This window comes from Muscardinus avellanarius (genome assembly GCF_963383645.1).
Source record: "Muscardinus avellanarius genome assembly, chromosome: 9".
In the NCBI taxonomy this organism is placed as follows: Eukaryota; Metazoa; Chordata; class Mammalia; order Rodentia; family Gliridae; genus Muscardinus; species Muscardinus avellanarius.
In genome coordinates this window covers 10,131,129-10,157,130 of record NC_137795.1, presented here as the reverse complement: position 1 = coordinate 10,157,130, position 26,002 = coordinate 10,131,129, and the positions used below count along the sequence as shown (strand labels likewise).

The window sequence follows — 26,002 nt, the reverse complement described above, 5'->3', positions numbered from 1 at the left end:
ATTGGAAGTGATTTCTTGGATATGATTTCAATGGCACAGGCAACAAATGGGTAAATAAACTCCCTTAAAAAATAAAAAAATATTGTATATCCAAAGACAATGTAAACAGAGTTAAAAGTTACTGATGTTCTTCCAAGAGTTCCTCCTATGACCCATTTCTCCCTAACTCTCACATATTAGGGAAAGCATCTGATTTCTTATTTTTTGTGCCTGACTAATCTCACTTAGCATAATGTCCTCCAGCTCCATCCATTTCCCTGAAAATGATGTAATTGAGTTTTTTTTGATGGCTGAGTAAAATTCCATTGTGTACATATCCCACAGTTTTGTAATCCATTCATCTGTTGATGGACATCTTGGCTGGTTCCATAGTTTGGCTATGGTGAATTGTGCAGCTATGAACATAGATACACATGCATTAGTTTGATAGTTTGGTTTCTTTTCTTTTGGGTAGATACCCAACAGTGGTATTGCTGGATCAAATGGTAGATTTGTTCCCATTCTTCTGAGGATTCTCCATACTGTTTTCCAAAGTGGTTGCACTAATTTGCAATCCCACCAACAATGTCTTAGAGTTCCCACTTCTCCACATCCTCGCCAGCATCTGTTGTTGTTTGTGTTTTGAATGATGGCCATTCTAGTTGGAGTTAGGTGAAATCTCAGGGTAGTTTTGATTTGCATCTCTCTGATTGCCAGTGATGTTGAGCATTTTTTCATGCATTTATTGGCCATTTGAATTTCTTCTTTTGTGAAGTGTCTATTTAGTTCATTTGCCCATTTTGTTATTGGATGTTTTGTTTTCTTAGTGTTGAGTTTCTTGAGTTCTCTGTATATTCTAGATATTAGTCCTCTATCAGTGGTGTAGGTGGCAAAAATCTTCTCCCATTCTGTTGGCTCTCGATTGAGATTCTTGATAGTTTCCTTTGCTGAACAGAAGCTCTTCAGTTTCATGCAATCCCATGTATTGATTCTCCTTTTAATTTGTTGTGCTTTTGGGGTCTTGTTGAGGAAATGTTTGTCTGTGCCTATGTGTTGTAGTGTTGGACCTATGCCCTCTTCAAGGAGCTTCAAAGTCTCTGGTTTAATTTCCAAGTCTTTGATCCATCGTGAGTTGACTTTTGTACAGGGTGAAAAAGTGGGATTAACATCCAATTTTCTGCATATGGTTAACCAGTTTTGCCAACACCATTTGTTAAAGAGGCTATCTTTTTTCCAGTGTATGTTTTTGGCCCCTTTGTCAAAAATCAATTGGCTGAAAGTGTGTGGACTTGTTTCTGGGTCTTCTATTCTGCTCCATTGGTCTATATATCTGTTCTTTTGCCAGTACCATGCTGTTTTTATTACAATGGCTTTGTAGTATAGTTTAAAGTCAGGTATTGTGATTCCTCCTGCGTGGTTTTTGTTGCTGAGAACTACCTTGGCTATTCTGGGCTTTTTGTTATTCCAGATAAATTTAAGGACTGATTTTTCTATGTCTGTGAGGAATGATCTTGGTAGTTTAATGGGCATTGCATTAAATCTGTAGATCAGTTTTGGGAGTATGGCCATTTTAATAATATTTATTCTGCCAATCCATGAACATGGAAGGTCTTTCCATCTTCTAAGATCTTCTTCGATTTCTTTTTTCAGTGTTTTATAATTTTCTTTGTAGCGATCTTTTACCTCCTTGGTCAAGTTTATTCCTAGGTATTTTATTTTTTTGTGGGAGATCCTGAGTGGAAGTGTTTTCTGAATTTCTTTTTCAGTGGATTTATGGTTGGTGTACAGGAAAGCTTCTGATTTTTTAAGATTGATTTTGTATCCAGATACCTTGCTGAATTTGTTGATCAGTTCTATAAGTCTTTTGGTTGAGTTTGTTGGGTTTTCTAAGTATAGTATCATGTCATCTGCAAATAGTGAAAGCTTGAGTTCTTCTTTTCCTATTTGTACTCCTTTGATTTCCTTTTCTTGCCTTATTGCTCTGGCTAGAGTCTCTAGTACTATATTGAAGAGAAGTGGTGATAGTGGACATCCTTGTCTCGTTCCAGTTTTTAGGGGGAATTCTTGAAGTTTTTCCCCATTTAATATGATGTTGGCAGTGGGCTTATTGTAGATTGCCTTAATAATGTTGAGATATGTTCCTTCTATTCCAATTCTCTGCAGTGTTTTTATCATAAATGGATGTTGAATTTTATCAAATGCTTTTTCAGCATCTATTGAGATGATCATGTGGTTTTTGTCTTTGATTCTGTTTATATGATGAATTACATGGATTGATTTTCGTATATTGAACCAGCCTTGCATCCCTGGGATGAACCCTACCTGGTCATGGTGAATGATTTTCTTGATGTGGTTTTGAATGCGTGTTGCTAGTATTTTGTTTAATAGTTTTGCATCCAAGTTCATCAGAGATATAGGCCTGTAGTTTTCCTTCCTTGAACTGTCTTTATTCGGTTTGGGTATTAGTGTGATGTTGGCTTCATAGAATGTATTTGGGAGAGTCCCGGTTTTTTCTATTTCCCGAAATAGTTTGAGTAGTATTGGGATTAGTTCTCCTATAAAGGTTTTATAGAATTCACTTGGGAAACCATCTGGTCCTGGGCTTTTCTTTGATGGTAAGCTCTTTATTGCTGTTTCAATCTCTTTAATTGTTATTGGTTGGTTTAAGTGTTCTATATCTTCTTGACTCAGTTTAGGAAGGTTGTATTTATCTAGGAAGTTGTCGATTTCCTCCAGGTTTTCCATTTTGTTGGAGTATAGTTTTTCAAAGTAGTTTCTGATAATCCTCTGGATTTCTACGCTGTCAGTAGTAATGTCTCCTTTTTCATCCCTTATCTTCATAATTTGGGTTGATTCTCTCTTTTTTTTAGTTAGGTTGGCTAATGGTTTATCAATCTTGTTAATTTTTTCAAGAAACCAGCTTTTAGTTTTGTTGATTTTCTGTATTGTTTTTTTATTCTCTATTTCGTTAATTTCTGCTCTAATTTTAATAATTTCCCGTCTTCTGCTGGCTTTGGGGTTCAATTGTTCCTGCTTTTCAAGGGCTTTGAGGTGTGTCATAAGGCTATTTATTTGAAGATTTTCTGTTTTTCTTATGTGAGCACTCAGTGCTATAAATTTTCCTCTTAATACTGCCTTCAAAGTGTCCCAGAGGTTTTGATATGTTGTTTCTTTATTTTCATTTGTTTCTAGAAATTTCTTGATTTCACCTCTTACATCTTCTATGACCCATTCTTCATTCAGAAGTGTGGTGTTCAGTCTCCACATGTTTATGTTGTTTCTCTGAGTCTTCTTATAGTTGATTTCTAGTTTCATTCCATTATGGTCTGAAATGACACAGGGAAGTATGTAACATTTTTTAAATTTGCTAGTGCTCATTTTGTGTCCCAGGATGTGATCTATTTTGGAGAAGGTTCCATGAGCAGCTGAGAAAAATGTAAACTCTGCTGTAGTTGGGTGAAATATTCTATATGAGTCCAACAGGTCCATTTGGTTAATGGTGTTCTTTAGTTCTGAGACATCTTTACTGACCCTTTGTCTGGAAGATCGGTCTAGTATTGTGAGAGGTGTGTTGAAGTCTCCCAGTATTATTGTGTTGGGATTTATGTGTGACTTCATATCACAAAGAGTTTGATTTATGAAAGTAGCTGCCCCTATGTTTGGGGCATAGATGTTGATTATTGTTATTTCCTCTTGCTGGACTATTCCTTTTACCAGTAAGATGTGACCTTCTTTGTCTCTTCTAATAAGTTTGGGTTTGAAGTCTAACTTGTCTGATATCATAGTTGCTACTCCTGCTTGTCTTCGAGTACCATTAGCATGGATTACCTTGCTCCAGCCCTTTACCTTGAGTTTGTTCCTATCTTTACTTGTAAGGTGTGTTTCTTGTAAGCAGCAGATGGATGGATTCTGGCTTTTAATCCATTTTGCCACTTTATGTCTTTTTATTGGGGAGTTGAGGCCGTTTACATTAAGTGTGATTATAGAGAGATAATTTTTAATTCCCAACATGTTAAGATCTTATTTCTGTTTAAGATACTGTTTATTCTTCTTTGCTTAGTTGTCTGCTGGATGGGAATTCTTGTTTCTTTGGTTCTGGCGTGTATTACCCATTTCCTCTTTGCAGTTAATCTCCTTGAGTATTTTCTCTAGCGCTGGTTTTGAAGACATAAATTCCTTCAGTTGCTGTTTGTCATGGAAGCTTCTTATTTCCCCATCTAATTTGATGGATAGTTTTGCTGGGTAGGAAATTTTTGGCTGGAAGTTGTTTTCTTTCAGAGTTTGGAATATGTTACTCCAAGCCCTTCTGGCTTTCATAACTTGGTTTGGGAAGTCTGGAGTGATTCTAATTGGTTTGCCTCTGTATGTCACGTGGCCTTTTGTTTTTGTTGCCTTTAAGATTCTCTCCTTGGCTTCCACATTAGTCATTTTGACAATTATGTGGCGTGGGGATCCTCTTCTCTGATCCTGTCTAAAGGGAGTTCTATAAGTTTCCTGGATCTGTGTATCGACCTCTTGCTCTATGTTTGGAAAATTTTCTGCTATTACTTCCTTGAAGAGATTGTTGATCCCTTTGGTTTCACCTTCTTTTCCCTCCTCTATTCCAATTATTCTTAGGTTAGCTCTCTTGAAATGGGCCCATATTTCTTCAATGTCAGATTCCTGCTGTCGGGTTTTTTTTTCTAAATTAGAAACTATGCGTTCATTTTTAGAATGATCATCTTCAAGGAGCGAGATTCTATTCTCCATGTGGTCTAATCTGTTGTTTATACTTTGGATTGAGGCCTTTACTTCATTAATTGCATCCTTTATCTCTTTTTGACTCTCTCTAAATTCTTTTCGAAAGTCCTCTATTATTTCTAAAGTTATTTTCCTAATTTGATCTTCTAGAGATCTTTGGATTTCTGTCTTATCAGATTCTGATGTTGTGGGGTTGTTGGCATTCACTGCTCCATTGTTATTTCTCTTTCCCATGATTTTGGAAGTTTGTGCCTTCTCTGGGTTCTTCCCCGAGTCACTACGAGTTCACTTAAGATGCTCTGGATCTCGTGTCTGTGGTATCTCAGTCACCACTACTCCTTAACTGGTTTGTATCACAAAGTCTCAGACCCAGGGAGTCAATCAAGGCTGCTTAGACCGTGGGGAGTGCCAAGTTGGGCGTTCTCCAGTAGGGAGTTGTGACTATGGTATGATATCTCTGCCACTGCCACTCCCCCCCTGGGCTGCACTGCTAAAATCTCCGACCCAGGGAGACTATCTGCGCAAGTCCCTGGGAGCGCAGTACTGGGATTTCTTCCCTAGGGGTCACAATTTGACTCACGGTTATTGAGTGCGCTGATGGAGCTGTAGTGAACTTGGTGGATTCGCTGCTGCCGCCACTGGCAATATGGCACCACTGCCACGCCCTTGGCCGTGATGCGGCGTATTTCTTCTCTGGTTTTGAACTCCGCTCTGAGTCCCTGCCAGTTGTGCTGTGCTCGGCCCTTGGGAGCTTTAGATGTTCCCTGCACCAACAAAACTGCTGACTGCCGCCCGGCTGTTCAGCACCTGCTCACCTCAGCTCGCTGTCAACCGCTCCTCTCAGGCTCCTGGTGGCTGGTTGAATGGATTGGTCTAGGGCTGTCCGGTGAACTCACCACTGCCGCCAGCAGTAAGACGCTGCTTCTGCGTCCTAGGCCGCGAGGCCAAAGTACCTCCTCTCTGGATTTGAGCTCTGTTTTGAGTCTCCCTCCTCTCTGGAGCCTGGTGCTGCTAGGGGAGATGTAGGCCGCTCCGCTCCGGCCGCTCTGCGCCCGGCTCTGGCTGCTCTGCACCGCGGGTCTGGCCACTCCGGCCGCTCCGGCCGTTCCGCAACGCGGCTCTGGCTGCTCCGACTGTTCTGGCCGCTCCGCTCCGGCTGTTCTGGCCGCTCTGCTCGGCTGCTCTGGCCGCTCCGCTCAGCTGTTCTGGCCGCTCCGCTCCGGCTGCTCCAGCCGCTCCACTCCGCGGCTCTGGCCACTCCGCGTGGCCGCTCCAGGCAATCCGCGCTGCGGCTCTGGCTGCTCCGGCTGTTCTGGTCACTCCGCTTGGCTGTTCTGGCCGCTCTACTCGGCTGCTCTGAGTTTTATGTTCTATTTAGCTCTTTCCCATGTTATTCTAAATCCTTCTAAAACACTTTAACGAGCATGAACTATTCCATGTTGCAGGTGTGCCAGAATGTACTGAGTCATTCACCTTTGCTGTACTATGACTGTCAGTGTTGTGTTAGGGTGCAAACATAATAAAACAAACAAACAAAAAAAACCCCCAAAAACCCCAGAAACGAATATACATCAGTGCTGATATATGCCTGGCTCTTGGGTTATTTTTCTAGCACACGGAGCAGAGGGACGGCTGAGTCAGGGACGCGGGGTGTGCTTAGCCTTTTGATGGGCGTGGGCAGAATGCGCCCACCGAGCTGGCGCTGGTTTTCCCATTTGCTGGCGCAGAAGTGACCGTCTGCCTCCCGCGGCGCCCGGGCTCGGCACCCTTCGTCTTTAATTGCTGTCACCGTGTTGGACAGACACGCTTGCTGCCTGTTTTTTTTTTTTTTTTTTTGGTGGTACTGGGGTTCCTGGAAGCCCTTCTACCTCCGGGCTACACTCCCAGACCTATTTTTACATTTTTATTTGGAAACAGGGTCTCCTAAGCCAGCGCGCGCGGCTGGCTTCGAACCTGCGCGATCCTCCTGTCTCTGCCTCCCAAGCGCGGGGATTACAAGCGTGCGCCACCACGCCCGGCTTGCTCCCTGTTTTAACTTACATTTAGGAAATCTCTGGTGTGGTCTGCGATGCTTGCACGAGCGTCTCTTCTTTACTCAATTGTTTGCTCTCTGTGCACACATCAAAACCATCGTCTTTAGTTTCATGTTTGGTTTGCAGTTTGAGCCCTGTCGGCATCTGCCTGTGAGCTGGGTCCGTGGGGCTTTCCGGAGAGTGAGACATTCCCATTCCAAGAATATAATCTATCGATCTCTTTGTTTGCTTCTTGCTTTGACACTCCTTTCCCATCCTAACCAAGCCTTTCAAGGGACGTATTTGTATTACACTGATATTATATTTTAGTATGTATTTATTTAACATTTACTCATCATAAAGCCAATAACTTTTTACTTATTTTTAAATTTTTCTTTGTGGTACTGGGAGTTGAACCCAGGGGCATTCTAACTCTGAGCTACAGCCTTAGCCCTATTTTTTTTTTTTTTTTTTTGTGTGTGTGTGTGTGTGTGCATGCATGTATGCGTGTGTTTGTGTGTTGCTGGGAATTGAATCCAGGGACATTCTACCTCTGAGCTATACCCTCAGCTCTATTTTTTATTCTTTATTTTGAAACAGGGTCTCACTGAGTTGTGGAGAGCCTCACTAGGCAGCTGAGGCTGGCCACAAACTGCGATCGTCCTGTCTCAGCCTCCCAAGTACTGGGATTACAAGCGTGCACCACCACACCCAGCTTCCCCAGCCCTTTTTTTAATTTTTTCATTCTGAAACTGGGCCTTGCTAAGTTGCTGAGGGTCTAAGTAGCTGAGGCTGCCTTTGAACCCGCGCTCCTCCTGTCTCAAGGACTGGGATTAAAAGTGAAGTGTGTGCCGCCATGCCTGGCTTTGTCTATTCTTTAGGACTACCATTATCCACATCTTACAGATGACTGACCTGCCCTAGCACACACAGCGGCGAGTGAGCGGCTGGTGATGGTTCACAAAGTCCCCGGCTCCGCACTCAGCCTCCCGTGGCGCCAGTGCAGCGGCAGATCCTGACCTGCGCCCAGTGATGCCTTTGAGAAAGGAATAAATAGAAATCGTGCCACATTCCTAGTATTTACTATGAGCTCAGAGGAATAATGGACCAAGACCTTGACTGGATCCTATTTTCCTCTGTCGCTTTAACAGTAAACGGTAGGACGTTAAGGTTATTTTACTTCTTCATCCATCTTTGAAGAGGTTGAGAAGTCGAATCCTCTTCCCCAGAGAATGTCTGCAAAGAGCTGGGGCCATCCGCTCCTGGCATTCCAATAGAGACCTAGAGCTGGGTTCTGCCGGCGTTTGTTTACGCTAAGGCGATGCTGGTCGGGAGCCCAGCAAACTGAGCAATGCAGCAGCGAGCCAGCCCCCAACTCGTCCGCACTCTGGCTGGTGTCAGCTCGCAGTCTGCGGCTCTGGAATGTGTCCTTGGCTCCCACTTTGGCCTCAGCACCCTCCATTCACCCTGTTCCCCTCGACACCCCTGGAGGCGCCCCAAGATAGTGGGTCTCAGCACCCGTCATCTTCCTCGTCTACAGTTGGGGCAGCATGCTAGAGTGTCTGCAGTTTGCCAAGGGAGTGAGCGATGCTTCTTTGTTTCTCTTGTAATCCGCTTCCTTGTTCTCCTACAAAAACAAGTGGTACCTGGACTTGCTCCTGTATTACTGGCCTTCCCTTTGAAACCCGCCGGTTCTTGAGACTTTTCCACCAAAAGGTTCATCTGTCTAGACACATTTTAAGCAAAATCCAGAGCGTGACGAGTGTCTCGCTCCGAGCAGAAGCTCTGCTTGAAGGATGCTCTTTCAGACGATGGGAAATTGCCTGCTGTCTTCTGTATTGTGGTCCAGAAAAAGTGGCTCTTTAGCATTCAGACAACAATTCATCATCACAGCTCATGAATACTTCCTGAGCTAGGAAACTAAAATAGGGAAATGGTGCCTGATGTGGTCTCTGGCCTCCATGTAGATGTGAAAACAGAGGGTGCTCTGAGCATCCAACACATGGTGCAGACAAACCTAGAGACCCCGGGGCCCTGAGTACCAAGAGGGGGAATACTTAATGCCACAAAGGTCATACACGGAACCGTCCAACTGGCAGATCCTTTGAAGGACACCTCCCTACATGGCTTCAGCCCTAAATCCCAGCTGTTTGGGAATGGACAGACACCCCATTTTATAGTTTTGATTTAAAATGCCCTCTTGAGCCTGGAGGTAGAAGGGCTTCCAGGAACTCCAGTACCACCAAACAAACAAACAAACAAACAAAAAAGCGTATTATCTTGAAGAATCAAACTAAATTACCACTTAAGACTGTGTGTGTGTGTGGTGTGTGTGTGTGTGTGTGGTGGGGGCACTGGGGATTGAACCAGGGGCATTTTACCTTTGAGCTACATCTTCAGTCCTATTTTGTATTATTTTTTTTAAAACAAGGTCTCACTAAATTACAGAGGGCCTCACTAAATTGCTGAGGTTGGCTGTGAAGCTGTGATCCTCCTATCTCAGCCTCCCAAGTACTAAGACTACAAGCATGTACCATTATGCCCAGATGAGACAAGACCTTTTACTATTAAATGCCCTATGGCATTCCTAAATTATAAAAACCCCTTTGGTACTTACAGGCAAAAGGCTACATCTTAATATGTTTGGAGATAAAATGACTGTATAAGGAATAGCTATTACATTATTTTTTGATATTCATATGAAAAATTGGTATGTTCTATAAAATGAAAATTTATTGGGCATGGTGGCACACACCTGTAATCTCAGTACTTGAGAGACTGAGTCAGGAGGATCACAGGTTTGAGGAGAGCCTCAGAAACTTACCAAGACTCTCAGCGACCCTGCAAGAACTTGTTTCAAAACAACAATAAAAATGGCTGGAGGTGTAGCTCAGAGGCAGAATGCCCCTGAGTTCAATCCCTACTACCAAAATAAAGTAACATAAAAATCCACATGAACAGGCAACTGTTTTGGAATGACTCCTTTACATATGGGTGCCCTCTCCTGATCTCGATTCTGGGATCACGCGTCAGTTTTCTTAGGTCGTGTTTGCTCTGGTTCTCTTGCCTGCAGCGGGCACTCTCACAGACGCTTGGCGTACCCTATGAAGATGCAAACTTTCAAAGAACAAATAGTGAAACTCTTACCCAAGGTCTGCCTCTCATTGTCCAAGTCATTGCTGAGATTGTCTAAGGAAAGATTATCACTTATGTCACTGACGTAGGAATCGTCATCAGAAATCTAAGAGAAAGAAGAAATAAGACGCATCAGAATGGGAGCAAACTAAAGCCAGGTCCTCACCCCTCACTCAAGGTGATCAAGCAGGCGGCACCCCACACCCCAAACCTGCAGAAGTAATTCTGGGTGCTGTTTTTATGGGGGCCAATACACCGATCTCCCTGGGCAGTGTTTACCAAAAGATCTGTTATTAAAAGCCCTATATATTTCTGGTTAGTTCTCACAAGGTAAACAGCATGTAAACTCAAGATGTCTATTATTCTTGAAAATCTCATTCATTCAGACTGCATTTTCAGAGTTTGTTAGTGTTGGGTAGGAGAAATAACAAGTTATCTGAACTGTTTGTGGGGAAAAAACATCTACAAGAATTAATACATAAACAAGATTACTTCTTCTATACTTAAGGGGTAAAATAACTAGTACTTATTCACACATAGTAATGGTAACTATGACACATGCCTATTTGAGAAAGTAGGACTTTTATTTATTAATTTAAAGCAGCATTATATATAAACTAGCACTATAAGAACCACAATATAGTGCTACAGAAAATTGTGCAACATAAACTAACATAATTAAAAATACAATGCTAATTTCTTTGCCTACAATGAAAATATTACATCATCATCATTATTATTGTTATCATTATTATTATATTATTTGTGTGTGTGTGGTACTGGGGATTGAACTGAGTGGCATTTTATCTCTGAGCTATACCTCTAACACTATTTTATTTTGATTTTGAAATAAGGTCTTGCTAAGTAAGTTATTTTGTGCTGGCTTTGAACCTGTGATCCTCCTATTTCAGCCTTCTAAGTACTGGAATTACAAGTGTGTGCCACCACACCTGGCTGAAATATTACATTATTAATTAACTTAGTAGAAGTCAGAACTATCAACCTTTAACTAAAAAAAAAAGTACAGAAAACTAAGTAACAGAACTGAGGAGGTGTCTAACACCTTCTACTTTTATAACATTTTTCTTCCAGTATATTGTGTCATTTTGTGCCTTTGGAGGTATGACTTATGAGAAGTCCCTCAGAATATATTGACAGAAAGGGGTTGTTGAGTTTAGAGTTATCCCAAATGAATCTTTACTGAGCAGGAAAAGGCTACAAAAGAGATTTTTCAGATGCCAAAGTGAAAACAGTGCTCCGACCTCATTTTCTGAAGAGCTGGGTGATAACAGAACTTCCTGAGCATCAAAGAACTCCGACAGGGAGTCGGTGATGGAGAGCCTGCTCTCGTTGGAAAGCTGGTGGACCAACGCTCGGTTTTCATCTCTGGAGTTTTCCTAGTTGAACAACAGAAACAAAAGTGCATAGATGACAAAACAGTCAAACGAACGTCTGAGTTGCAGAACACACAGGGTCCCGGGCCCATGCACAGACACAACTCAAGCAGAGTCAGCTCCGAGGTTAAGGAAAGGTAAGCCTCATACAAAATGAAACGTACAGTTCTCCCTTAAACCTCACGTACAGGCGCCAACGGGGCCCAGACACAGGCCACAGATGTCAAAGGCCAGTCTCTGTTCCGTTTGAGGGGGGACCCACATCCTCTCGCTGCACCTCTGCAGGATGCAGCCCTCTGAATGGTACTGTGTGCACGCCCTTGTGTTGCTGCCAGCAAGGCCTTCTTCCGCCCCTGTGAACTCTCAGAGGCTGGCATGTTGCATCCGAGGCATCCCTTGACAAATACGCGGTGTGCTTGGGTGCAGAAGTGCCCCAGGTGGCAGACTGTTCACACATGGATGAGGGCTATGAATTCTCTTTGTCTGCCTCTACCCACAATGACTCTTCCCAGGAAGGTCACCCTGGTCTTTGGTATAAACCCTTATAAAAACAACTCAACAGAAGGTCACACTTTTCATCTTTCATGGCCTTGCAGGTCTATTCCATGGGGTCTACACTTGCCCTTTGGGAAGAAGCTAACCTCTGGGGCTGTGCTTTCTATTCTCTGCGTGAGCAAATATTCAACTCAATGCAATGCACTGAGCAACAGATTTTTGTGTGCGGTCCTCGGCTGGCTGCGGAGAAATAGGAAGTAGAAGGCAAGGTTTCCGGCCTGAAGGGGTGGTGTGGAGAGCTCGCCCCACAGCACACTACAGCAACACCAAGGTCGACTCCTGGGAGGGGGCTCTGGTCTGGGGAGCTTTTCACAGAGGTGACATCTCACCTAGACCTTGAGAAATAAAACAGGTTTAGGACAAGATTCCTTAGGGTCGGAGAAGATGCTCGCTCCTCTGAGTCTGTGGACAGTGACCCTGAGTTTTCACTGGGTGGGTAAAGGAGTGGCTTCTAACCTGGACGTGGTGGCCACACTTATAATCCTAGTACTTGAGAGGCCGAGATAGGAGGATCACAGGTTTGAGGTCAGTTTCAGCAACTTAGGGAGGGCTTGTTTTAAAATAAAAAATAAAATAGGTCCAGGGTGTAGCCCAAAGGTAGAAGGCCCCTAAGTTCCATACCTCTACCCCCCCCAAAAAAAAAAAAGAGTGCCTTCAATATCATCATCTGAGAAGCAAAGACCCGAATAAGCCAGCGAAAACAAGGTAAAGCAGAGAGAGGTCTCACCCAGAGGTTTCTGAGTTCTGGACATATTGCTCAGTCACATCTACCCAAGAGGGGATGTTAGCACAGGGGCCTCAGTAGAGTTCATAATTAATAAAGGGCCGGGGGTATCTTTATGAAGTGTTCACATTAAATGCACGTGGAACTATCCGTCCCTTTCCCTTGGATTCTTCCTAAGGTATCTTTACAAGGTATTGGTTATCCACGTAGTCTTCTGAAAAGCCAGCTTCTACTCTACCCTGATAGGGATCGCTGTAGAGTCTACAAGTAAACATCACAGCTCTCATCGTAAGGGGACGGTCCCTCTCCTCCAGAGCCAGGCTCTGCAGTGCACGGCTGAGCTCTTTTAATGCTCATGTAAACAAGGGAATCTTCCTGCACCTCTGCCGTGCCACACCGGGCGAGAGGCAGATGACTTATTTACTTGTGCCACTCATTAATTATTCTGCAAACCCCCTGTTCGCTATCTTCTTCCTTTTAGACCTATGTATGGGTCAGAGGATCTCCTGACTAATCAAGGTCAGCCAGCACTTATCTGAAATGCATGAGACCAGACAGGTTTCATATTTCCCTCCCTCCATCTCTTCTGAATTTTGGAATATTTGCTTCCACATGCTGAGGTGTCTTGGGGATAGGACCTAAATCTACACACGAAACTCATTTATGTTTCATATACATCTTAAAAACTTTGCCCGGAGTTCATTTTGTACAAAATGTGTAGTGCGCTTGAATGTAAAACAAGGTCAGGCATGTAATTGCCCACTTCTAGCGTGATATTATGTTGGTGTTCAAAAAGTTTTGGATTTTGGAGCATTTCAGAGTTTGCATTTTTGGACTAGTGATGCTCAAACTGTACTCCCAGCCCCTGATCCTTTCCGGTGTCCCAACACTCTGCCTACTTCGTATGAATTCCCACTGAAAACTCCTCAGGACCGCAGCAGCCAGCAAGCCCAGAAGGCATCTGAATGACTCAGGACGTCGTTTATTATAATATTAACACAGTCAGTTCAATAGTTCGTCCTCACTCTTTGTAGCTTGGGAATGGTGGTGCATCTATTGTTTATACTGTAAAAGTTAAACAGAAAAAGAAATCATAATCCTATCACACTAAGCTACTAAAACATTTAGATACATTTCTCCCAATCTTTTTTTTTTTTTTTTTTGGTGGGTCTGGGAATGGAACCCAGGGGCATTTGGCCTCTGAGCTACACCCCCTGCCCTATTTTTATTCTTTATTTGGAAACAGGGTCTCACTAAGTTACGGAGGGCCTAAATAGCTGAGGCTGTCCGCGAACCACGATCCTCCGGTCTCAGCCTCCCGAATGCTGGGATTACAAGCGTGCACCACCACACCGGGCTTCCCAATCTGATTTTTAAAAACAGACAGGGTCTCACTGTAGCCCAGAATGGTCCTAAACTCAGGTACTCAAGGGATCCCCTCAACCTCCCAACTAGCTGGGACTACAGATGTGTGCCACTGTGCCTAGCTTTTTCAATCTTTTTATTTTTTGCAGTACTGGGGATGGAACCCAGGAGCTTTCTACCTCCAAGCGACACCCCTACCCCTGTTTTTATTCTTTATTTTGAAACAGAGTCTCACTGAGTTACAAAGGGCCTAAGTAGGTGAGGCTGTCTGTGAACCCTGATCCTCTGGTCTCAGCCTCCTGAATGCTGGGGATTACAAGCGTGCGCCACCACGCCCGGTTCCAATCGTATGGATACGTGAAAAGTTTGTTGTTGTTTTTTTTGAAATAACTGATTTGTCCAAACATTGCACCAAATCATATTTTAATAATAATAATAATAATAATAATGTGTTCTAAAGATAAAATAATATGTATTCAAAGTAGAAAATACAGAAACTCGTAAATAAAGCAAATATCAAGGTTCCATCACCCAAGTGTGGCTCTTACTAACTCAGTAGTGTTTTTGTTCTGCCCTTCTTTGTATCGAAAGATTTGTGGGGTTTTTTTGTTGTTTTGAAAAATTCAGATAAAACTGTCTATACCCACGTGCTGTCGGCCATGTTCAATTAGTGATATGTTGTCAACCTCTCCTGGGCTTTAACATCCTGAGACAATTAACACTAATTACTAGTTATTTCACTCTGTGTTTGTGTTGCAGAGCAAGGATTCCCTGTATTGGAAATGTGCGATGTTCTCCAGATTTGGAAGGACAGCACATGTGTCTGAAAACGTCTTTGCTTGTAGTTCATTATTTCTTAGAATCAATTTTCAGAATTATTAAAAATGACTCAAGCAATATATATTATTGAACTGAAAATGTGAAGAACACAAAGTGTGTGTGTGTGTGCGCGTGCGTGTGCGTGCGTGCACACCTGCGCTAATTACACCCTTTTCCCATTTACGTGCTGCGCTTAAGTAACTTGATATGATTTGTTCATTGTTTACATATTAAAAACATCATCCTTGCCGGGCGTGGTGGCGCATGCTTGTAATCCCTGCACTTGGGAGGTGGAGACAGGGGGATTGCGCGGGTTCGAAGCCAGCCGCGCTGGTTTAAGAGACCCTGTTTCAAAAAAAAAAAAAAAAAAAAGGATAAAATGGGTCTGGGAGTGTAGCCCGGAGGTAGAAGGGTTTCCAGGAACCCCAGTATCACCAAAACAAAACAAAAAAACCCACCATCCTTGACTTAGCATTATTTAAACCTGTCGTTTTCACCGAAAACATTGTTCCTAGGCTTTTATTTGCCTTCTTATTTTTGATATACTCTATCTTTTTAACTAAGAAAAATAGAGACAAATCTAATTGACATTTACTTTGCACTTTTTTATTTTTGGTAACTCCCCAAATAAGCTTAGAAAAGCCTCTCCATTCTAGCACTTTGACAAATATTCCAATCATTACTTTCCAGTTTGAATTTTCCTATTTTAACAAAGATTGGCTGGCGATCCATTCTGGCACGCAATGGAAGGCTTTGGTCCTCTTTCTTAAATTGCTCTGAGCTGCGCTGACCTAGTTCATTGACAGCCCCCCACCACCACCCCCGCCACACACGCGTTTCTTTCTTAAGCGTATAAAATGGGATCTTGGCTTAGATGTCGTTCCTCCCATTCTTCCAGCGTCATCACCTATTCTAGCTGCGGAGCTTCGTGAGCGCTTTCTTTCCGCCTCGGCCTGCCTTTCTTCATTAGCTAGCGGGGCGATGCCGCTGAGAAGCCCTGTAGTCTGGCCTCATTAGATATAGATTTAAATCTCGGCTTTGCCTCTCATCACAAAGAGACTTAAGTCAGGCCCTGCGTCTGAAGGAAGGAGTTCAACCTGTCTGGGCTTTACTTTCCTCGTCTCTAAAACAGAACTATGCTCACCGACCTCAGAGAGTCAAGGTTAGGCGTTTTGGAGCTGATACCTTTGAACATGTACTGAGTGTAACAGCAGGCAGGCAATTAACTGAATTAGGTTTCTTTCTTCTCTTTCAGACGTTGTAACAAGCTTTTGCCTTTTCAGTCTCTTAAATGAACTTGATGTGTAGACGGAGTCATTTGGCCAAGAAGTCCAAGAGTCATTTGGCCTTCTTTTAGAATCTAAAATAGTATAAAATCATCTCAAAACTTTTAGGACAATAATATTGAGTGTTTATATTCGGGGATCTAAGAGATGAGGGACTCGATAGGTTGCAGGAGTGATTTCCTCTTTTTTTTTTGGCACTAGAAATTGAACCCAGAGGCATTCTACTTTTGAACTAAACCCCTAGCCTGATTTTATTTCTTATTTGGAAACAGGGTCTTACTAAGCTGTGGAGGGACTCGCTAAGTTGTTGAGGTTGGCTTCGAACCTGCGATCCTCTTTTCTCAGCCTACAAGGTACTGGGATTACAAGTGTGCGCCACGGTGCTCAGCTTTCAGGAGTAATTTCTGATAGAAAAAGGGGATTGTGGAATTCAGGCAGCTTGGTGAAACAATGGGTACTTTATACGGCTAAAATAAGACAGCAGAGAATAAGCAAAGACAGCAGAAGAGCCCGGAGACTCCGCAGAGGACGTGTGAGGTGCCCGGCAGTTGCCCACAAAACGCAGACCGGCATCAAGCCACGGTCTGGGCGCCCGTCTCCACTTACTGGGTCCCGACTTCCTGGAGGCGGTAACAATGGCTTTTCCCTTGCTGGAAACCTTAGCCTGAGTCACTCAGCAAAATAAAGACACATCATGGGAAACACAAAAGTTCCAAGGGGAGACTGACAAGAAGGCTGCATTACGGACTCCAGGCTCTGGAAGGCGTGAGCTGGAGGGATGGGTTAGCAGGCTCTCCCCATCGCCCCCGCAAGGAAACCCGCTGAGTTGCCGAGGGTCTTGCTAAATTGATGAGGCTGGCCTTGATCCTGTGATCCTCTTGTCTCAGCCTCCCAAGTACTGGGATTACAGACCTGCGCCACCATGTCTGACATATTTAACTAATTTAAAAATATATCAATATAATTTACATAATAGTACTATGAGAGTACAATCCTTTTTGACAGCCAGCGACCCTCAGCGATGGCCCGTCAAAGCCTCGACTGGGCCCTGCTTCAGCAAATCTGCAGATTCCAAAAAGGGCCCAGCTGGTGAGCACATGTCTTGGCCCAAGCCAGTGAGTCGTCATATCTAGGCGCTAATTCCTGCAAGTGACAGTTTGGACCTGGGCTAGAATCACTGAAACACGACCTCCTGGGGGCTGGTGTCCGTGCAGAGGAAATTCACTCTCTAGCTCTGCAAGAGCCTCACAGCACTCCCGGGCCTGCGAGCCTCTGCAGACAGGGTCACCGTCCGTCACACGAGGACAGCCGTGCTGCAGGTGGAGAAGCCACCAGGGCTTCAGCCTCGGCCCAATCTCCTCATTGCCCAACACAACAGCTGCCGCCGGGAGAGCAGCTGTTGTGAAGGGTTATGATAAAACATTTAAAAAAGTTAAATATAGATGTGTGTGTATATATGTGTGTATATGGGTATATATGTGTATATGTGGGTATATATACACATATACACATCACTTGTCTATTACCTTATTATTTATTTTTGGTACTAGAAATTAAACTTTGGAGCTTCTACCTTTGAGCTATACCCCCAGCCCTATTTTATTATATTTTGAATCAGGGTCTTACTAAGTTGCTGGGGCTGGTCTTGAACCTGCAATCCTCCTATCTCAGGCTCCTAAGTACTGGGATTACAGGAGTGTATCATCATACCCTTTTTAAAAAAAATTAAAATCAAAATCAATCTAATACATTTGTTAATGAAAAATTTAGCACATCTGAGGCAGGCATCTAGATGTGAGAGATAGTTAAACATGATTTTCATCTTTGTTATCCTTTTCTACTTCTCTTTTGAGGAACCCACTGTAGTTTTCTAAAATTTCTCACTTGAAACATCCTCAAAAACTATTTGGCGTACACACCCCGAGTCTTGAGAAAACACCTTTCAAATGCCCTGCTTATTGATCAAGAGACTTCAATCGTATTACAGTATTTGTACCCCTCAGAGTATACATCTGTGTTCTGGAAAAGAAAAAATAAAATTGAGGGAAAAGGAAGAGGCGCAGGGAATACCCACAAACAGTCGTGTGGTTTTTAGAGAGGGTCGAGGGAGCGGGCAAGCATCTGCAGTACTGTGGGTCAAAGCCATTCAGGTTTCTTCAGAAAGAGAGGAGCCAATGTCTGTCTTGGTAGCTCCTGCTCGGCTGATACCCAGAGGCGGGGGCTGCTCAGGAGGGGAAGCGAGGTGAAGAAGTACAAAAGGAAAAAGAGTCCAGGGTTTTGGAAAAGCGGTTTGAGAAAATGCGCAGCGGCAGACACTCAAAGACGGCCGTGAGCCCCGGGACAGGGAGGCGGCGTCCGCAGACCTGACCCAACAGGAAGCCTACCCACCTCTGCCAGGGTGCCACCCGGCTTGGCGACAGCGGGCGGGTCGTGGAGCAGAGACTCGGTATGGATTCTGCGTAAGCGTTCTTTGAGATCTGTGTTTTGTGCTAGAGCCTGGAACACGTTAAGAATAGTGGAGCTCTGTTAATAAGCGGGTGTTTCAGAAGCACGGGCGGCAGAAGCACCTTCGGGGAGCGCGATGGGGCTCTCCCTCCTGGACACCATGGAGGGAGGCTGGAAGGATGGCCCCATTCCAAGACTAGGGCAGTTTTTTTTTTTTTTTTTTTTTTTTTGCAGTATAGGGGATAGAACCCAGAGGCATTCTACCTCCCAGCTACACCCCCAGCCCTACTTTTATTCTTTATTTTGAAACAGGGTCTCACTGAGTTGCAAAGGGCCTCACTAAGTAGCTGAGGCTGGTGGTGAACCTGTGATCCTCCTGTCTCAGCCTCCCAAAAGCTGGGATTACGAGCGTGCGCCACCACGCCCAGCTTGGCGGTTTTGCTTTTAAAAATAAACAAGCCTTGCTTACCTGCATGAGGACTCTATACCATGGCCTTGGAGGGGGGAAGTGAGACAGGGGCACATGTGAGAACACCCAGAAGGCTTTTACGTTCCCCATGCAGGGCCTGCTCCTCGTACCAGCCTCTCAAAAGGGCAAGGAACATGTTTCCCTGTACCGCAGGAGCAATAAAGTCCATGTGCTGTGATTTTGGAAGGGGACAAGAACTTCTGATTATTATCCCCCCCCTCCACCCCAAATCCTGCCACCATTACTGTCGGGAGGTTTCACACAGACCAAGCCTGTCTGCCTGTCTTCCCAACCCTCTTCCAAGAAGCTTAGGGCCTTTAGGACCAACCTGCCAGGAGACCAGCAGGATGGGCCACCCCGTAGTCCCCACTCCCTGGCCATCAGCAAGCATTTGGGCCTTATTTTGTACAATCTCTCAAATATATAGCTATTTAAAAGTCCTCAAGGATTGGGCTGGTGGTATGGCTCAACGGGAGAGTCCTTGCCTAGCATGTACTGGGCCCAGGGTTCAATCCCAGTACCAGGGGAAAAAGAATCCTCTAGTCTCATTTAAGAAACATTGAACAAGAACTATTACAATCATGTGTACAAATACACAAATCTCTCTGGGGCACTGACTTCATTGGATGGCTAGAATATTAGTATAGTCTGAAGAGAAAATTATGGCGGGAATTGGGTAAGGGCTAACCGGGTGATGGGTGCGATGTTTGCCTCCACCATCTTGAATCCCATTAAGATGTATGAATACAGTGCACCAATGAAAAATTTAAAAAAGAGAGAATTATGTTAGTAGCTTCTCTTTCTTTTGTAAGTCCCAGGCAGAGTCTGAGACTGCACGGATGATACTGAAATCACGTATGCACAGCAGCACCTCGTCTCATAGCTCGGGGATGAGCCAAACATATCACTAAACAAAACAAAAACGAGTCTCAGACCACATCAGAGTCAGAGCTAAATAGGAAAGAGGATTATTTTTTCTTGTTTTATCTTTTTTATTTTTACTGGCCACTGGGGACTGAACTCTGTGGCATTCTACCTTTGAGCGACACCCCAGCCCTTTTCAGATTTCATTTTGAAACAGGGTCTAAGTTGCCGAGGCCCGCCTCCTGCCTCGGCCGCTCCAGTACTGGGATCACGGTGTGCACCACCGTGCCAGCTCTATTTCATCTTAAGTTTTTAAAAATCATAAACACAGGCAAGAATAAATTCCTTAGCAAAGACGGAAACAAATTGGCCGGGGATACGGTGGCCAAGTGGGTCTCGGCCACACAAGCAGATTAAGAGCGAGGCCAGAGCACGTGCAGAGCTGGCAGGGGGGAGCCGTGGGCAGAGGAACTTCAGGAGGCTCGTCCGTGGTTCCTTCTAAACGCACTAAGAGCGCTTGATGAGGACAATAAGGAATGAGTTGTGCCACTAAGAAACTTAAAGCCAGGCGAGGTGGGCATGCTTGTCATCCCAGCATTTGGGAGGCGAAGACAGGGGGATCGCGCTTCGCGGACAGCCTCAGCTACTTAGTGAGGCCCTTCGCAACTGAGTGGGACCCTGTTTCAAAATAAAGAATAAAAAATTGGGCAGGGGGTGTAGCTTGAAGGCAGAATGCCCCTGGGTTCCATCCCCAGTACCAAGAAGAAAAAAAAAAAAAGAAAGAAACTTTAAAAAAGGAAAGAGACAAGCACTTTGCTGCTCTCAAGCCAAAATAGGAAACCAGCGTGTGGTCATCTGTTCGCTATGATACAAAAAGGCGCTTTTCTATCTCTGACCTTAAAACAGCAGTAAGACTCTGTGCAAGAGCTAGGTCAATGTTATTTGGGGGTTTTCTTTTAAAGACACCACACTTGGAATTGTCATCGGAGTGGAATACACCTTAAATATTCTAAAACAGTAACACGAGCTAATGGCAACGGATTGATCATTAACATTACATCAAGAGCATGATTTTTCTCAGCCTCCCGATGAATAGAAAATCAGAATGGACATTTTCTCCTGGTACCTACACTGTCTTCTGGTAACAATATTCTAAAATTCATCTCCCTTACCTTCTGACCCTTGTTTTGGGGGATAACTGTATACATACATACATACATACATATGCACACACACACATATATATGTGATATGTTTGGATCATCCCTGAGCCATGAGATGGCGGTGCTGCTGTGTATATGCTATTTCAGTACCGCTATATATATATAGTGGTACTGAAGGTACTGAGGATTGAACCCAGGGGTATTCTACCTCTGATCTACACCACCAGCCTTACTTTTTATTTTTTATTTTGAAATTTTGAAACAGGGTCTCACTAAGTTGCAGAGGACGTCACTAAATAGCGGAGGCTGGCTTTGAACCTGTGATCCTCCTGTCTCAGCCTCCCAAATACTGGGATTACAAGCGTGTACCACCACGCCCAGCCATCTTTCTCTCTTTAAAGTAGGAATTCCAATGCACAGGCAAAGTGTCAGCCAACTAGGCATATGTTTCAAAAGTGCTCTTGTAGGCCGGGCGTGGTGGCGCACGCTTGTAATCCCCATACGTGGGAGGCAGAGACAGGAGGATCGCGCAGGTTCGAAGCCAGCCACGCTGGCTTAAGAGACCCTGTTTCCAAATTAAAAAAAGTATAAAAATAGGTCTGGGAGTGTAGCCCGGAGGTAGAAGGGTTTCCAGGAACCCCAGTACCAACACACACACACACACACACACACACACACACACACACACACACACACAGTGCTCTTGCTTCTTCAGAGATAAAGGATGAATCACCAAACAACTTCAGCTATTCAGGCAGGGTCAGGGCTCAGTGTGTCAATGGGGCCAGCTATTCTGAAGGTTGAATTGAAATGGAAGGAAAAACAATGCCAGGATGGCCTATTGAAAAATCACTTGTGGCCTTGGCAGTGATTTCCTGCTGTTCTAAAGGTACAATGATGACCCAACAGATATTTCTATATGACTCATGTCTTTGTGCTCACAGGGAAAGAAGCTAAATGTTTTGTACCATTTAATCAAATAGAATAACTTGTCTGTCTTTGCAAGAGCAGTAAGTAAGATCAGTGCTTACTGCAGAAGTAAAGAGTACACTGGAAATTTCTCTCTGCCACTGGTTATCTGAGGCCATCTAAGCTTGCGGTGTCTTGGGTTCCCAGATCTCCTCCAAATGGTCAGATTGGGGAGGTATTAACAAATGCCTGGCAGACACACAGACAGACAGACAGACAGACAGACACACACACACACACACCCTAAAAGTTTTACAGAAATAGAGACACTAAGATGAAATGGAGGGAACCAGACTTAAAGAGTCTGACAGGTCGTAAAATCCTGGCTGCTAAGATCTGGGGTAGGCAAAGTTTTCCTATGAATAAACAGTTTCAAAGTGTGTTATGAGTTCTGTTGTGAATGTGCAGATCTATGAGAGGTTAGAATGCAATTTGGATAACTTGTGTGGTTTCCTTCTGAATTTTTAACACAGCCATGAAAATCACGAATTTTCAACACGGTCGTGGAAAGGGAAAACGGTAAGAGTTCAGGAGCCCGGGCTCACCGCAGGCATCTCTGCGGCTGGGACGCGCAACTTACGGACGAAAGGGCGCGCTTCAGACCGATGACCTGGGCGGACGGGGAGGAGGAGGGGTCCTGCTCCATCAGCTGCCTCAGCTTCTCTCGCTCCGTGGATATGGTGTTAAACGCTGACCTTAAGGCGAAGTAAACTATAGAGATATAATCGTTATAAGAAGGAATAGAGGAAGAGGGATGACCGAAAACAAAATGCAGAACAATGTTGTGTGTGTGTGCGCGTATGTGCGCGCACGCGCTGGGGATTAAACTCAGGGGTATTCCACCTCTGAGATATACATCCAGCCATTTTTTAGTTTGTATTTATTTATTTATTTATTTATTTATTTATTTATTTATTTATTTATTTATTGGTGGTACTGGGGTTCCTGGAAGCCCTTCTGCCTCCGGGCTACACTCCCAGACCTATTTTTTTTAACTTTTTTTATGTGGAAACAGGGCCTCTTAAGCCAGCAAGGCTGGCTCCGAACCAGCGCGATCCTCCTGTCTCCGCCTCCCAAGCGCGGGGATTACAAGCGTGCGCCACCACGCCCAGCTTAGTTTGTATTTCAAAACAGGGTTTTGTCCAGTTTCAGAGGGCTTTGCTAAGTAACTAAGGCTGGCCTTGAACCTGTGACCTCCTATCTCAACCCCACAAGCACTGGGATTACAGGTGTGTGCCTCCACACCCAGCCAAAATGTATTTCTTATAAAATAATGTACTAAAGTAATAGCCATATGTGTGTGTATGTGTGTGTGTGTGTGTGTGTGTGTGTGTGTGTGTATATTTTTTTTTTCAGGTCTGGGGGTGGAACCTAGGGACATTCAACCTCCAAGCTACACCCCCAGCCCTATTTTTTATTCTTTATTTTGAAACAGGGTCTCACTGAGTTGCAGAGGGCCTAAGTAGCTGAGGCTGTCCGCGAACCGCGATCCTCCGGTCTCAGCCTCCCAAATGCTGGGATGACAAGCGTGCACCACCACACCCAGCTTAAGAGCCCCATATATTTTGAGTTGGGTAAATACATATACTCTTCAATAACTTTTAAAGAACACACTGGTGCTGGGTGTGGTGGCGCACGCTTGTCATCCCAGTACTTGGAGGCTGAGACAGGAGGATCGCACAGGTTCGAAGCCATCCTCGGCTACTTAGGCTCTCAGCAACTCAGTGAGACCCTGTTTCCAAATAAGATATAAAATAAGTCTGGGAGTGTAGCCCAGAGGTAGAAATCCCCTGAGTTCTATCCCCAGTGTCCCACACACATTAGCAATGTACTGCACCAAGAGTGAATCCTAGCATATGCTGTCGGCTTGGGGTAATAATGAGTCGCTGTCAGAGTTCTTTGAATACACTGCGCACCACTCTGCTTTGGGATGCTGACACTGGGAAAGTTTTGCCTTGAGGGGCAGGCAGGGAGTTATGGGAACTCTTGGGACATTCTGTTCATTTTTGCTGTGAACCTAAAAACACTTAAAAAAAATAAAGTGTTTAAGAATGTACACACACTAGTCAATCCTAAAAGCTCCATCCCGCCACAACATTTCATAATTTATGAATTTTCAATGATGAGAATTTGGTTTTGTTAGTATCACTAAAGAGAGAAAATGGGTAAGAACCAAGCTTCCTGGTTATCTGAAGAAAAATAGTAGTAACAGAGCAGAAAAACGAGGCAGGATCCTAACCAGGCGGTCAGAATTCATTTTGAGTGAGAGGCAGGCAGGCACCGTGCACCTCTGGCACAATACCCTGGAAAGAAACGCTCCGTGTTGAGTACCAGGCACGGATGATCAGTCGTGAGGAAACATTAAAAGCTGAGCATCCTATTGGTCACCAGGGGCTTACAAGCCAAGCGCGGTGGCACACACCTGCAATCCCAGTACTTGGAGGCTGAGACAGGAGGATCTTGGATTGGAGTCCAGTGTCAGCAGGTAGTCTCTCATCAACCTAGCAAGACCATGTTTCAGAATAAAATAAAACAGGACTTGGTGTATAGCTTGGAGGCAAAATTCCCCCTGGGTTCAATCCCAAGCACCACAAAAACAAACAACACAAATAACTGGCTTTTGGTCTTCAAAAGTGCCAATTTTCTAAAAGAGGAAAAAAGGCTGAGAAACTGCCCCCAATTAAAGGGGGCTTAAGAATTACAGTAGATGATGAAGAGCCAGAGCCGGTCGCCACGGGGAAATGACGTTCAAAGATGCTCTTGAAGACGGACAGCATCGGAGTATGGGAGGTGGGTGGATGTAAGCATCACTGCAGTGCTACATCTCCTGAATTATATAACGACACCACGGTCAGGTTATAGGACATCCTTGTATTCAGGAAATACACACCAAAGCATAAAGTCATAAAGAATGACGTGATGTATGAATCCTGCTCTGGAGTACTTTAGAAAAAAAAGTAATGTGTGCAGGGAGTGGAGAGAGAGAGAGAGGGGAGGGGGAGGGGGAGGAGGAGGGGGGAGGGAGGGAGAGGGAGAGAGAGAGGGAGAGGGAGAAAGGGAGAGGGAGAGGGAGGGGGAGGGAGAGGGAGAGGGAGGGAGGGAAGGAGGGAGGGGGAGGGAGAGAGAGAAGGAGGGAGAGGGAAAGGGAGAGGGAGGGAGGGAGGGAGGGAGAGGGAAAGGGAGAGGGAGGGAGGGAGGGAGGGAGGGAGGGAGGGAGGGAGAGAAAATGTGGCGGAATACTTTAAAAGGCGAATCTGGTTCTGGAAGCTGAGACAGGAAGATGACAGTTCTTGGCCAGCCTCAGGTACTTAGCCAGGCCCTTTGTAACTCAGTGAGACCCTCTTTCAAAATAAAGAATAAAAATAGGACCGGGGGTGTAGCTCAGAGGTAGAATGCCCCTGGGTTCCATCCCCAGTAAAACACACACACACACACACACACACACACACACACACACACACACACACACGACGACGAATCTGGTAAAGGGATTCTGGTCTTTTCGTACTGCTCTTGCCACTGAGTTTAGAATCCTTTGAGAATCAGGGCTGCCTTCCTCTTCCTTCTCCGCCCTTCCAGCTGCAGGGCCAGGATCCCCACCTCACATCCTGGGAGCTAGCTGCTCACACTTTGAGCATTCTGGTCCAGTAAGAACGTAGCACCATTAGGCAGGCAAATGCTTGAACTGCAGCTTTAAAGAACATTAACACATAAGACAAAACAAAACCCAACAGGACTTCTCAGGCCGTGACCCCATTGTGCACAAGTTACCTCCTAGGGATGAGGACCCCGGCACTAAAGATGCTGGCCATGGATAGCGCGTTTGAATAATAGCCTCCCGCCGCCCGCGTTACATTTTGTTTTAGAGGGGCAGGGACAAGGAAGAGACCGAGACCTACTTCTCAAGTGACCTGGCGTATTATTGAATTCCACGGGCTTGCATGTTTGGGGTACAGTTACTCAGGGGTGGCCTACTGAGTAACACAGAAACTAAATACCATTATGACTTCATATAACAGCCAACAGGGTGACTGCGCCTTCCCAGACGCTGTCTTTGAACCAGTCTGAGGATGTGACTTTTAG

At 44.6% G+C, this 26,002-nt stretch overlaps 1 protein-coding gene across 3 annotated transcripts in view; it reads right to left on the bottom strand.

The window, feature by feature from the left end:
* Positions 1 to 26,002, bottom strand: part of OSBPL3 (oxysterol binding protein like 3) — a gene marked incomplete at both ends in the record, with an annotated part of 88,870 nt that overhangs the window by 30,869 nt on the left and 31,999 nt on the right. For 2 of the 3 annotated variants that reach the window (XM_080701084.1, XM_080701085.1), the window contains 4 exons: positions 9,879 to 9,972; positions 11,129 to 11,263; positions 18,398 to 18,505; positions 22,500 to 22,630. In XM_080701084.1, the coding sequence (XP_080557210.1) occupies positions 9,879 to 9,972; positions 11,129 to 11,263; positions 18,398 to 18,505; positions 22,500 to 22,630 (468 nt within the window). The remainder of the gene's footprint in view (positions 1 to 9,878; positions 9,973 to 11,128; positions 11,264 to 18,397; positions 18,506 to 22,499; positions 22,631 to 26,002) is intronic. The other variant, XM_080701086.1, reaches the window with a different exon arrangement.